We start from the raw sequence: 14,176 nt of genomic DNA on the forward strand, positions 1-14,176 counted from the left end.
ATCCTGAGGTCAAACACCATTGAGAAAGGTTCCTACAATGTATATCTGTGGGAGAGATCTAAACCACTGCATGTCTAAACTTCTCAGTTGCATAGTCAACTATCTTCACAAAGTGGTGAAGGTTATCCATGATCATATTATCTCAGGATAGTAAATAGTAGTAGAAATGTGCTGAAAACTCTCATCAGGAATTTATGTGTTATGCCTGTTGGACAGTTAGCAGCAGTGTGGAGGTCTAAAGAACATTAACTCTTTAAATGGTAGTTTAGAAAAATAATAGCGAGGGTAAAGTGCTTTTTTGAGAATTCAAGTGACAAAATATTCAAGGAGTGTTGGGCATTGTCAGATGCAATGGTATTTTCCTTCAGTTCCCAAAAGAAATCACAGGTTCTGTAAGGAGGCCATGACTTCCATGCTCCAATAGGTTGCCAGGAAACCCCTCAGAGACATGGAATCTTGCCCACCTTTAGACCACTGACTACAGGAATCCATCAGGTGGTCTGCATTACATACTAGTCCCCAGGCCCCATGAACCAGAGTATGTGTCAGGAAGTTCCCACATTAGATAGACCCATATGTCTGAGTACATGAGCAAGTACTGAGGGTGAGGGTTTTCTTCAAATTGCAAAGTTCCCTCAGCATTCTCTGTGTGTGGTGGGGGACAAAGGAGCAGAGGAGCTCTGCTTATTCATGCAAAATAACAGGTTAGGTCTTTAGGGGGTATAAAGCAAATAAATAAATAGCTGGATAATATTTGTTTCCCAGAAACCCCCCAAAGTTATGTGTGTCTAAAATTAGAAATCCTAAATAGAAATATCTTCTTTCTACTATCTTAACATTAGGAAGTCTCAGCTTTTGCTATTGTTGTTCTTGATATATTTTTGGCCATTATTTGTATGGGTTTTCCATGATAGTTAATTTTTCACATTCTGTCTAATTTTTTGAGAGTTTTACTCCATTCTCTCTTCCTCACCCCTGCCGCCCCCACCCCCTCCCTGGTCACTATTGAGAGATCTTTTTTACTCGCATTTAAAATCCTTTCTTTTACCATTTTATTGCATTTCCTCCTTATCTCCTTTTCTGCCTATCTTTAGTCCCACCACTTTCACTCTTCTTTTTTTTAAAGGTGTCCTAATAATTGTATTATAAACAAGGCATCTTTTGTGGCCAGAAAAATATTGTTATTTCCTTCTCCTTTTCTTAATTTTGTGCTGTTATAGAGATCATTTGAAATACCTATTTTATATACAGTTGATAAATGTTTTGCTTTAAACTCTGATCATGGTTGGAGTTTATTATCTCCTCTAACAGAGATTCTGGAGAATAAAAATTGCATGAATAACATGCTAATTTTCACACATGGTACTCAGATATAAATTGTGCCCAGGACACGTTCTAAAGGGAAACCTGCACACTACAAATACCCTCACAAGAAGTGTAAGAGAAGTCCATTAAAAGCATGCAAATCCACCACCTACTAACACAGACAACATGAGAAACAGAGGCAAAAATACATGTCCAAAATTTCATGATTTTCCAGTGATTGCATCCAATGTCCTAGGTCTAACAACAACAAAGTAGATAAGATACATCTATTTAATAAGTGCCATTTTACATCTCATGCCCCAAGGCTACTGGAAGGCCAGAGCTGATGAACAAGATGAGGTAATGTCAGGCTGGCCCAAATCAGAAACTCTCAGGGGGTTGCCCCTCCTATAGGGGGATGGGTCCTGGCACCCCTGACCCCCCGAGGGATAGGTCTCCCGCTCTCTGGGGTTATCTCTCTTTTACTGGATGGTTGCCACTCTTCTACCGTCAGTATCCCCCTATTTTTAGAAGCCTTTTCTCTAGGGATGGGTTTCCTATTGCCAGGGGTGCCCCAACTCTAGGAGATTCGAGTACCCCTCTTTCTCTAGAGATGTGGTGCATCCCTTGGGGTGTTCTGCTTTGTGGGATTTGGACAGCCCTTCTCTAGCATGTGGCTCCCCTCCCGGGGAGACCCACCTCGTGGGGATGAGAGCCTGCACCCTGCCTTCCTGAGGGATGGGTCATCTTCTCGGGGGTCGCCCCTTCTCTAGAGGGATGGGCCCCTGGGTCCCTAACCCTGTAAGGAATGTGGCTCCCCCTCTCAGTGATTGCTCCTCCTCTAGGGGAATGGGCCCTTGCGTCCCTCGCCCGCCATTCCCTTTCCTCTCCATTTCCACCACCTGCCCCAAGAAGTGCAAATGTGTGACAATCCTCCACCATTGTCTGCACATTGGCAGCTTCCTCTCAGTGAGTGCTCAGGGTGACCAGTGACCACATTCAGGGACCAGGTGACCACATTCAGGGACCAGAAGGCTCAGACTTCAGGATATTCCATTCCAGGGCTACTGGCACATGGATTTTCAATTATAAATCACCTTCCTTTTGACTGACAAATCCTTGCATCACTTGTCAATTAAACAGCAGAAATGAGAGAGAGAGAGAGAGACAGACAGACAGACCAACAGACAGACAAGGATGTGTGTATGAGAACTCGCCTCCTTGAGGGGCAACTGCTTCCTCACACCTGATTCCAACCCACGGCTTCCTCCATCTCTGCAGGACAGACTCCACACCATGTTTTGTCTTGTAACATTCCTGAGATTTGATAGAATTTGCAGATTTGGACTTAGCAAACCTGAATTGAGTGACTCGATTTTCCCCCTACAATTCACAAACTTTTGAAGTCCAATTACTTTCCCTTCCCACTCCATTTGTCTGAAAAGCCAGCAGTGTTTCTGACTGGAAGTCGTGAACCCTGCTTTTCTGCTCTGCATCCACTGAGGCCCAGTGCCTGCTAGGAACCAGTGATTGAGCCATGAGAAATGGGGGGAGGATTGCGGATGTAGAAGTAATAAAGAGCTCACCTCCCTTCTACCAGTGGGGAGGTGCTGGAGGAGCCATGCTTTCTGCGTTGCGAGTACCTGTTGACATTATTCTCACCCGGGCAGACTACCGAAGAAGAGTAAGAAGATATAAAGGATAGATCATGCCTCCATAATAGCACTACCTTGACCACATGGAGATTCGACATCACCATCAGTCCCATCATTTTTGCAAGAATCACAATCTAAGTTATGATTTCGTCACTATCTTTCCAACTTCCTTCCTCAAGTAGGCAGGCTAATGTCGGGCCAGTGCTGGGCTGGAGAGGATGCAACAGAGACAGACCCCAGGGCTCACTTCCACTTTGACTGTGCACTTGCTGCTCTACCCCTGGTGACTCACTTTAAAACTGGCATGCCTCTTTCCTTCTTCTTGTCCCTCTCCATCACCATGTGGGAGGCGATGCTAACTTTCTTCTCTTCCATGTCCAAGGTATCTCTTCTTCAGCTCAAGGACGACCACAGTGAAGAGACACAAACTCTGGGGCTGGCACCAGCAGGTCTGACCAACAGACTACAAATGAAGTCTATCACCTGGCAGGAACTCAGTTTTTATATCTCCTCTAAATAGTGCACTGCCCCCCCCCCCCCTTGCAGAATCTCAGCGTTTGGGGAGGAGTCCTCTGTGACATCAACTTTGCTAGCAAAACAATAGCACTTCTTTTCCTTTTTCTCAATTATCTTATCCTTGTTACTGGTTTGGCATCTGGGACAAGGACCAAGCTTCTGGGGTCATATTTGCTGAACTAGGTGAGACCTGAGTGTGTCCCTGTTCTGACTTTCCTGGGCATGTATGGCACTCTGGGTGACCCTCTCCTTCTATGAGGAGAATGCATGCGGCGGGTGAGCTTGCTGAGAGACATCTGCTGGAGAAATGGGAGGGAAGTTTCACTGGGTCTGACTGGAGGAGCTGTTCCCATGGGGAGAAACTGAGGGATTATTCCAGTAGGTATGGTTCACTCCATCATTTGGTCTACTTTGAATAAATTGAAACTGAATACAGTAAACTTGTGTCATCTTGGTCATCTGGTAACACCCTCCCCCACTCTGCATTGTTGGAACATCTGGTTCCCCTCCCTCCATGGGATCTGCTGGTAGTTCTTTCTGGAGTATCTGTGGCTCCAGTATGTAGAAGTTATGATAAAGTGGGAGTAGAGGATCTAGAGGATTCTTCCCCATCCATAAATCTGACCTATTATGAAGGTTTCCATTGTATCAGCCTTGTTTTGAGAATTCACCCTGCTTTGCTGTCTTCATGTACTTTTTTTCTGGTTATTTTTATCTCTGTTACTGGTTCCTTAAGACACAGGCAATGATGCACTGATCCCTAGTCTCTCAGGAAAGATCTTGGCTAATTGGATGATATAGAGCTATAAGCCTATAGCTAATACAAATATAATACATTACTCTAAAACAGTCTGGTCACTGAATGATATTTTGAAATTTTATGTTCTTGCAGTTAGTGTTAGTCTGTCAGAGCTTAAATGGGTGGAAGAGATTGAGTAGGTGCAGGTATTTATGCAATTGCATGAAAAGGAGTCTGAACAGATAAGATCTAAGTGGATTGTGTAAGAAAGTCTGGTGTGCAAGGACAGTGGAAGGAAACTTGAGACATTTCCATCTTCTCAACAATGGTGCTGGCTGGCCCACCACTGGGTTTCAGCTTGATCCCAGCCACACAGACCTTCCTACAGGTCAGGGATACCAGCCATTGGCTGGAGAACAAATCCCAGGAAGCTGCCTGGGCTGCAGAGAAATGGGTGAACGGGAGACTGAGACCCAGAGCAACTGGCGACTGCCCCACCTTCCAGCCTTTTTTGCTTAATGGAGGAAGAGGGCTGCTGGCCAAAAAGGACATGTCAGTGGGTGTTGGAACGGCTAGATTGTGACCTAGGGAGGGGAGTGGTCTCCCCTTTGAAGATCTGACAGGATCCCCCATTTGGCCAAGGTTGCTGGAGGGGAGCCAGCATTCCACTGATAAATATGAACAAGAGGACTGGCAGGAGTGCAAAAGGGGCAAAAAAAACCCAGTCATGGCTTGGAAACCAGTAAGTAAAGAGAAAGAAAAATTTTAAAAGCCTGGAGCTTCTTCCATTCGATTTTGAAACTTGGGACAAAATAGTGACTGTGAATCCTGCTGGGTAGCCACAGGGCCCCAAGTATGCAGGATGAAAGCCAAAGGCCTGGTCTGCAGAGGCACTGCAAGAAGGGAAATCCAGGCTCCAGGGAGATGTTGAGGAGCACCTGCATGCCCTTCTCATCCGAGACACATACCAGGCCTGGGCTGTAACCAGAGCACAGTGCAGCTAGGGAGTAGGGAGGGACCCTGAGCATGCTCCTCCTGCACTTACTGTTCCCCCACCTCACAGCTCCGAACTTAACAAGCTCTTATCCTGCCTGTGGGCACTTCCAGTGGAGCCCTGCCTGCTGCCAGAACTCAGGAGGCACCAGGGCCTCCTGGAGACCCCATGCCTACAGGTTATCTGCCTCTTGGTCTCACTGGTTTCTGCAGGCAATGATCCCTTAATCTCTCAACATGGTCAATGTGATATTCATCAGACACAGTGTCCTGGACATAAGAAGAGAGCCTCAGCAGATGGAGGGGCTGTTGACAGAAACCCCACACAACTGGTTGAGTTTCTCTCTAAGGTATGAAATCCCTGGGAGGATCAGAGACAAGAGCCCACACGTTTTGTTGCAGCCCTTGCCAAAGGATCTTCCAGGAAGCCTCAAGCAAAGGATGGCAGGTCACCCTCTGTCAAAAGTCAATGTTCCTCCTGTAGGAAAAAACTGAGGGGAACCCCGGGTACAATGAGAGTAGGGACTCACTGAGTTGATAGCATCACGATTATAAGAGTGACCTGACAGACTCAGCAACAACCTTTGCTCCAAACCTTGGATGCAAATAGGAAGAAGAGAGATTGAGGCACAGTTTCACGGATACAAGAAACCCATCTGCAGTGCTCCCAGTGGCTCTCCTCCAAAGTGGGTGGAGAACAGGCTTAACCTGAGCCCAGGAAAAAACACAGTATGTGGGAGACCCTTCCTGGTGCCCCCAGGAAGAAGGAAACTGTGGCTATAGCCAAAGAATCTAGAATAAAAGTGTGCCAGTATTGGGGCAAAGTTTAAATGCTATACATGAGTGTGCTTCTCCCAGGTCACCAACAAGGTGACAATCATCTATCTGTGCCTTTTAGGAAGAGTCCAGAAGACGATAAAGGACAACAGGTAAACCTTCCATTCCAGGAACTCTGTCATTGTCCATTTCCAGCAGGAAGCAACTTGGAGATGTTGTCATGCAGTTTTCCCCAGAAATGGAAAGTAGCAATTGACAGAAAATGTAATGGGAGTCCACTTCATTCTCTTAGTGCAGACCTTCTGCTCTGCCACTGAGGTTATTTTATTTTTATTTCAAAAGTTTGGTAAAAAGGACATCACCAGTATTTCACAAAGATATAAATGTATATACCCTAGCAACACAAAAAGAATAAATCTTCAAAAATGTTCACCCCTGATTATTCACATGTTTTCTAATATAAATTTAGGACTTCAGTATGTAAATAAATATACATTACTATGTATACCTTTCTAGTGTGGCTTACCAACAAATCAGCTGAACTTGAATTTTCTTTAATTAAAGCAGGTATGCTTTTGATGGTAGGGAAGGGAGGAGGAGAGAAAGCATTTGAAAATGTCCAGTTCACGTCAGTTATCAGTCTGCTTGATCCTGGGAGCTGGTGGAAGGTGTTAACGTGGCTGGGAACATCAACACCTTGGCATGCATGAATGTCAAGTCAGGAGGGCTGGCAATCACCTTGATAGCTTCTTCACTCAAGTACTCTTCTCGTTTTGGTTTCCTGGTAGATGTGCATGTCTTCTCTACTGTGGACATGAGTCTTGCAAATCCATCAGTCACTTTGAGGTTTGAGGTGGAGATTTCCAGCTTAGAAGTTAATTCATACAACTCTAGATCCACACCTGGGATTGTGTTTCTGCTGCTCGAGCTACTGGCATCCATGGGCCCAAAGAAATCAAGGTTCAGAAGAGTGGAACCTCCACTAGCATCTAAAGGGTAAGTAAGGCCACTGCTACTCCAGTCAAACTGGAAGGGTGGTAGAGACTCCTGGAATTGATCAGATGTACATGTGTTCATCTCTGGTGTCAGGGTGGTTGTCTGACCAATGGAAGCAATTTTTTTCTGCGGCAGAGAGTGGTTTCAGTAGTTCTTGGTGGGGCTCTAACATGCCCAATCCTGCTGCATACATGGGCACTATAACAGGCTGCTTCTTATTGCCCGTGAAGAGAATGTTTCGTTTGTCTATTCCTAAGGAGCACAAAAGCTTCTTGTTGCTATGGGAGCCGCCCCACTGATATCTCAAGCCATGTGCATCATGGATATCCTGTAGATTGGTCCACACATCCAGCAGTTCTCTGCTTTCAGCTAAGGCCTCTCTTGTTTCTATTGGCAAGGTGCTTGTTTCCAGCAAGTGCTTCAGGGAAGAAACACCCTCTTTAGCATCAGGGACAAATATGGAAGGAAAACATGCTTTGAAAATTTGTTCCAGGTGGTTTGGTAAAGCTGTGACCAATGTTTGGGATTTGGGAATTAGTAAACTTTCTACTTTCTTCTTTGGAAGAACCAAGTTCTTCATCAGCATCAAAAGTTTGAATAGAATCCATGCATTGGTCAGCACATTTTGAAGTAACTAAATGAAGTTTTTCCTCAGTTTTACATTGTTCTTTCCTAATGAATTATCAGTCGAATCTACCAAATTCCAAGCCTTTGATTATTTGAATTTAAAAATTCATCCTGTTGCAGCATTGAAAGGCCGTGTTTTTCTTTTTTCTTTTTTTTTTTTTTTTTAGAGGAGAGAGTGAGAGAGAGAGAGAATTTTTTTAATATTTATTATGTTTTAGTTCTCGGCGGACACAACATCTTTGTTGGTATGTGGTGCTGAGGATCGAACCCGGGCCGCACGCATGCCAGGCGAGCGCGCTACCGCTTGAGCCACATCCCCAGCCCCAAGGCCGTGTTTTTCAACACCCAAACTTGTGTTAGGTGCTGTGCTTATTTCTGAAACACAAACTGATCTTCTCCATCAGTGTCTCCTTTTTCATCAAAACTTTTAACCAAAGACACTTCTTTTACAGAATTCAGTTCATTGACTCTGTTGATTTTGTAGTTTTCCTGAATGGTTAGTGCATCTCTCTCATTTAAAGCTGCACATCTTATTTCTTCTAGTTGTAGCCTTTGGGAAAATGTGGCAAAATCTGCAAATTCCTCAGCAGGACTAGGTGCAAAGTCTAAATTATACTCAGTACTATGAGTGCTCAGAGGCTTTTGTCCCTTTGAATCAGCCACATTGTCCAGGTCATTTGTTCCCCGAGGATTCACAGTTTCCAACCCTGCAAACCCATTTGATAGAATCTCCAGACAAGGAGGCTTTTCCCCATTGCAGCTCTCTAACTGCTAGTTTTGTTGAACAATGTTCATATCAGTTCTAAAGTCTCCTGGAGTGAAACTTTCAGGTGTTCCAACATTCTGTCTTTTACATTCTTTTACATTCTGTCTATTACTTTGTTTAAATCTCCTGGACTTTCCATGTCATCAGTAGAAACATCTAAAGTTTTAGATGAAATAATTTCTTTGCTAATGGTACAAAGTAAAACATCAGACTGACCTTTCATGGGAGTACAAAGTTCATCAGTGATGTCCTTATCATTACCATGTTTAATGGACTTAAAGATTGTAAGGCTATCTAATTTTCTGAGAAATCATGAATTGGCATAAAATGGTTTGAAGATACAAACTCTTCCTTAGGACGAGTATAATCTGGTGTATCAAAATCGACAAACCATATGCCAGAAGGGCTGACTTCTGAAAATCCACCAAATTCCCCAAATTCATCATCATCATCATCATTCATCATCATGCAGGTGGGGAAGGCAGGGACCCAGTGCTGGGTGAGCTCAGCAAGGCAGGGCAGACCCCAAGGTGGAGCTGGTTCTGGTACTGCTCTGTGACCCAGAGGTCATCAGTTTGAGGGTTTCTCTGAAACATCTTGAATCTTGGATCCAGACTCTGAGTCCTCCCTCTGCTGGATAGAGGAACTCTCGCCATGGTGGTCACTGCATAGGCAGATACTATGTCCTCATTATTCCTCTTCATCCAGAGCTCAGCCCCGAGCAGTCCAACTTGCACTGAGGGTCATGTCTGATGACACAATCTGTCAACATCTGGTACAGTTCGGGTGTGAAAAGGATGCTCCTCAACTAATCCAGGAGCCTGATCCAGGGTCAGGGGTGATGAGGGGACTCCTGAACAGAGCAATGTGACCCATCCTTCTCCTGCTGCTGCTCTGATCCTGTGTAGCACTGGGGTGGCTGAGCACAGCTCTTTTCTTCTGTGTAGAAATGTGCCCCCTGCTGAGAATTACTCTAAGACCTTGATGTTGGCCTTACATTTTTAGTGTCTTCAGGGTCTTGGGTGTGCTAGGAAATTATCAAGGTTCTCATTAAATACCTACCTATTATATGACTTGCACTAGGTCATTAATAATTTCCCCATAAGGAAAAACCAGGGGAAGGAAGGTTACATGTTCCTGAAGTTTTTCTTTCTTGGATTACATTCTCCTCTCGGTGACAATAGCCCAATATGTCTCTTCATATTTGAATCAATTTAGTAAACACAGTTGAGCAAGCAGTCCCTAATCACACCAGGTATACTCTAGGTTCCTTTTAGTGCCATCTACCAAGCACAGCCAGCTTGGTGGGCAGAGGCCTGAGCCTGGCCTGGGTCCCTTCCTTGGAGTCCTTAACACAGTGTGTCCATTACAGCTGCAGCTCCAGCTCATAGGACTGGCTCTGAGGGCTGCAGTGATCCGAGGCATGTAGCAAGTGTGACCCATCCTCCTTGAGCCTTGACTGCTGAATCTCTGGCCACACAGAGCCCAGGTGAGTTCTGAGAAGCCAGGGGAGGAGCAGGGCGAGGTGTGGAGAGTGTGTCCTCCCTGCAGCTAAAGAGTTTCTCACTGTGTCTCTAAAGGCTCCTCTGTCAATAGAAGATAATCTAGTGACCATGAAGAAACTCCAGGTAGATTCCAACAATGAGACAGGACCCAAGGGAAGGGCATTCCTGGGAGTCACTGAGTTGTATCTGCTCAGCTGGAGACAGAGCTAGAGGGTGTGAAATCAGAAAGAAAAAAGAAATATGTATTTTCACCTTCAGCAGCTAATGGTGTAATAAAAGAGCTGTGATGTCTATGGGCTTTGAGTGCTTGATTCCCAGCCATCTTGCTTTGCTTTGCTGTCAAGGTCTTCCCCACAAGATCAGCTGTCTCCTGAATCTACCTCTGACACGCCTCAGCCCTAGGCTTGTTTGTTAAGGTAGAGCAGGAAACATTGGTTTGGCTCGGTGTTGACCTCCAGTGCTGGATGTATGGTAGACATGACCATTCAAGGCATTTAACACTTGATCCTGGAGACCAAGCTTTCCTAGCTGCAGTGGTGGATGAGAAGCCATCCCTCTCTCTACTGGAATGTCAGATTTCCTAATAACTTCACATTTCTGTCCTCATAGTTCACCCTTGGTGGCATGACATCCTCATGTTGGTGACTTAACCAGCTCAGTTTGATGCATTGGTAACAAACTGAACCTCTTCTATGGTGCACTATGGACTAGGCTTGCTCCTGGTGGGTTGAGAGGACTGGGGTTGCCTGACTCTGTACACTTCAGGCACTGAATGCTACTGTCCCCAGAAGGGATTTTTTTTTTTTTTTGCTTTTAACAATAATATTGTATTATAAAAGCACTTTACAACTCTCATCTCATCTTTGAGTATAAGTTACAGGTATGTGGGCTAATGATTACCTGAAAACATTTCTTTATTCAGATCCATAATCCAAGTGCTCTCTGAATATTACAAGGTGACAATAAGTGAAAAGTGAAGGAGGAAGAGGAATAGAGGGGGGAGCAAGGTTTTCTGAGTTAAGGGTTTTGTAGCAATGAGAAGACGAGGAAGTATGAAGTTATTTTTGTTGTCTTTTCATTTTTATACTGTGTTAAGTAATGCTTACAACATAAATTCAGCAGGCTTTTCCTGAGCTTTAACTCAGAAATTTTCTCCCTGCAAACAATGTATTTACATATGTGTTTATTAACTTACACAGCAATCTCACAATAACTAGTAAAGATTAAAAGGGTGCACTCCTAGTATATTTGTTTGCAGTGTTTTAAGGGAAATGCATATTGCCATGGTGATGAAGCTCTAAAAAGATTCACCAAAACATCTAAAAATTCAAAGTTAAAAAAAAAGGCAAAGAAATAAATATCACCAAAGAAAAAGATTAATTGTAGCTTAAATATAAAACTAAATCACTAGTTAATTAACCAAACTATACAGATCTAATAAAAAGCAAAACCAGCTTGAAAGACCCAACATTTAAAAAAAATGCTAAAAAATAAGGCATAAATCTGCATAATATTGACTTTTGTTTCCATTCTCTCCTTTCCCTTTTCAATGTTCTTATCTGCCTCTAGGGGCTTACAAGAAAATTATTTCCATTTTAATTTTGACTTCAAATGTTCAGAGTAGGGTATTTGCTATTCTGTGAGGGTTCTTTTGTGGGTAAGCTTTAGATATCATTATTTCTATTTGTTATAGTTTTGATCAAGTCATCAAATTTAAATTCTTCCACTGTTTCTTAAAGGAATTTGATTTCACAATGCCTTGCCTGCATAGCATTTTTTAAAAGAAAGAAAATACAAGCAAAATCTATTGCTCAAAAGGGTGAGGGTGGAGTTTTTTGTTTTAAAACAAACAATAGCTATCTCAACAATTTTAAAAACCTTGGGAGAAAGAGTTAATTGGAACTAATTTTATCATAAATAATTAAACATTAAAAACCTGTTCTGAAGCATTTGGTTATTTTTTTTCTCCCAGAGTCTAATAAAGTACATGTGAAAGGGTCATTTGTCTTGGTCAGAAATAAATTTTATGCTCATCTACTTGTAAGTACTCAGTATGTTCATTAGGACTCATTTTGAGGATACACCAGAACCCTTTCCTCATTTAAGCATTGCCCACCATGATGGCTAAGTTTTGACCTCAAAGAAGGTCTAAGTAATTTATATCAGTGCTCAAGAATAATTTTGGACATCTTGGCCTAGAGCAAGTGGCTATCTATAAAATTGAAAGATAATTCCAATGGGTTTGCTGCATTGCCACCTCCTGTTTGCTTTGTGGGAGGGTGAGAATAGGGAATGCAGATAAGAGAGTGGTGAGGAAAGCAGGGAAAGATCAAGTAGGTAAGTAAATGCTGCTGAGAACATACTGCTCCTTAACCAAGCCATGCTCATATTGTTGAGATTTCCATCATTTTAAAGTACATTATCATAACATTAAAAAAAGAAAAATGTTAAGAAAATGTATCTGATCTTTAAGGTTATCACTGGAATATGCTAGAATCTTTTGGCTTTTTGTAAAATATAAATAATGAAGACACTGACTTTTTTGTGCTTGTGAAGCTAATAGATCATCTCCACGAGACAGGCAGCAATGATGAATTGCAATACGTTATTACTGAAGGGAAAAGGTTCAAGCCAATATTCACACTGCAGTCAATGAAAGAGTACGGGAGCCAAAGCAGTGAGCTTCTGGAGAAGGGTTGAAGATGCCATGAGGGATCAGCAGGAACAGCCTCCTTCACTAACTGGTTGCTCCTGAGGCTTTTCCAGTTTAATGTCAATCATGTCTTCTCTGCTTCTGTCCTGTGTGCTTTCCATTCCAGGTAAAGCCGCTGCTACACGTCGGAAGAGCTGCTTTACATTGTATCCTGCTTTTGCACTGGTTTCAATGAACATAACATTCAGTTCTTTGGCTTTCCTCTCGCCTTCCTCAATTGAAACTTGCCTCTTGTCAGCAAGATCTGTTTTATTTCCTACTAGCATGATGATAACATCACTTCCTCTTTCTGTTCTTACATCATCAATCCATTTTGTAGTTTGCTGGAATGAGTTAACGTTTGTGATATCGTAAACTACTACAGCTGCAGCAGAATCACGGATGTAACTGGGAATGAGGCTACGGAAACGTTCCTGACCCGCAGTATCCCACAGCTGCAGCCTGATTGTTCGATCCTCCAAGTACATGGTTTTTGATAAAAAGTCAATGCCAATTGTTGCCTGATAAGTGTTGTCAAAACTGTCATACATGAATCTGGTGATCAAGGATGTTTTTCCAACGCTCTGCTCTCCTAGGAACACCAGCTTGAATTTCCTCAGCGGATTCCCGAAGTCTCCGCCCGCGGACATGATGGAGCCGGAGGAGCTGCCGCCGCCTCAGCCCAGAGACCTCCCGGACCGACGCTGCTCCAACCGGCTGACGAAGAAGGCGAGCGGAAGGGCGGGCGCCGAGCTCTCTCGGCCCCTGCAGGGCCAAGCGAAGGAGCAAGGCTGGAGGGCAGCAGGACTCTCCACAGCACTGCAGCCGTCGCCGCCGACGCCGCCTTCCCGCAGAGTAGCCTAGCACCGAGCGAGGCCAGCCGCAGCGAAGGGAAGGAGGGCGGTGTCGGAGGCAGCCAGGGGTGTGCGCGGGGCTCCCGAGGCTAGCGCCGTCTCTTCCCTCAGCACCCGGCACCGAGACTAAGGTGGGAGAGGCTGAGGGTGGCGGAGCCGGAACCGCAGACGCGTCTGGGACCTTTCACACGCAGCGCCCCGACTCCCACAGCTGCCGCCGCCGCAGCCCAACCTGCTGAGTGCGCGAGCCTCTGGCGTGGCGAGGGGCGAGCCCGGGCGCGAGCCAGTCGCCCAGTCGCCCAGCCGGCCGCCGGCGTGCGTGCCCCCAGAAGGGATTTGTGAACACACTAGGCTTTTGAAAAGGGGACAACTAGGCTACATGCAGCTGTGCCCTGTCAGGAGTCAACACTCATCCACTCATCCATAGCCTTAAGAGTGCTGTTCCTCAGACCCACCGGTGCCAGTCCGGGGTCTGGCTTCCTTCATGCCTGTGGTGGGTGAGCTAAGGACAGAACTCATTCTAGGATGGGAAACTGTTTATCTGGCTTCTCCTGTGATTAGGGAGGAGGACATGGACAAGAATGAAAGAATATTTAAATATTTAAATAAAAATATATTTAAATATTTAAATAAATATTTAAATATTTAGATATTTAGATATTTAAATATATTTAAATATTTAAATAAATATTTAGATATTTAAATAAATATTTAAATATATTTGAATATTTAAATAAATATTTAGATATTT

General features: G+C 44.1%; 2 protein-coding genes and 1 pseudogene across 9 annotated transcripts in view; 1 reads left to right on the top strand and 2 right to left on the bottom strand.

Annotated features, from left to right (window-relative positions):
* LOC144256819 (uncharacterized) overlaps positions 1 to 14,176 on the top strand; it is a 133,715-nt gene that overhangs the window by 114,386 nt on the left and 5,153 nt on the right. For 2 of the 8 annotated variants that reach the window (XR_013344255.1, XR_013344262.1), the window contains one exon: positions 6,774 to 6,862. The exons of 1 other annotated variant lie outside the window; for it this stretch is intronic. The gene's annotated coding sequence lies outside the window, so the exon portion shown is untranslated. 5 more of the 8 variants (XR_013344258.1, XR_013344256.1, XR_013344261.1 and 2 more) reach the window with 5 other exon arrangements.
* LOC144256532 (aftiphilin-like) lies at positions 6,409 to 8,839 on the bottom strand (annotated as a pseudogene).
* On the bottom strand, positions 12,023 to 14,007 carry LOC144256823 (ras-related protein Rab-6A). The gene has a single exon (XM_077802303.1). The coding sequence runs from the start codon at positions 13,219 to 13,221 to the stop codon at positions 12,595 to 12,597; it is 627 nt and encodes a 208-aa protein (XP_077658429.1). The 5' UTR covers positions 13,222 to 14,007; the 3' UTR covers positions 12,023 to 12,594.

This window comes from Urocitellus parryii, chromosome 1 (assembly GCF_045843805.1).
Source record: "Urocitellus parryii isolate mUroPar1 chromosome 1, mUroPar1.hap1, whole genome shotgun sequence".
NCBI lineage: Eukaryota > Metazoa > Chordata > Mammalia > Rodentia > Sciuridae > Urocitellus > Urocitellus parryii.

What these genes read in the sequence shown, in the direction of transcription:
- LOC144256823 (XM_077802303.1), bottom strand. Translation starts at nt 13,221, where the DNA reads ATGTCCGCGGGCGGAGACTTCGGGAATCCGCTGAGGAAATTCAAGCTG.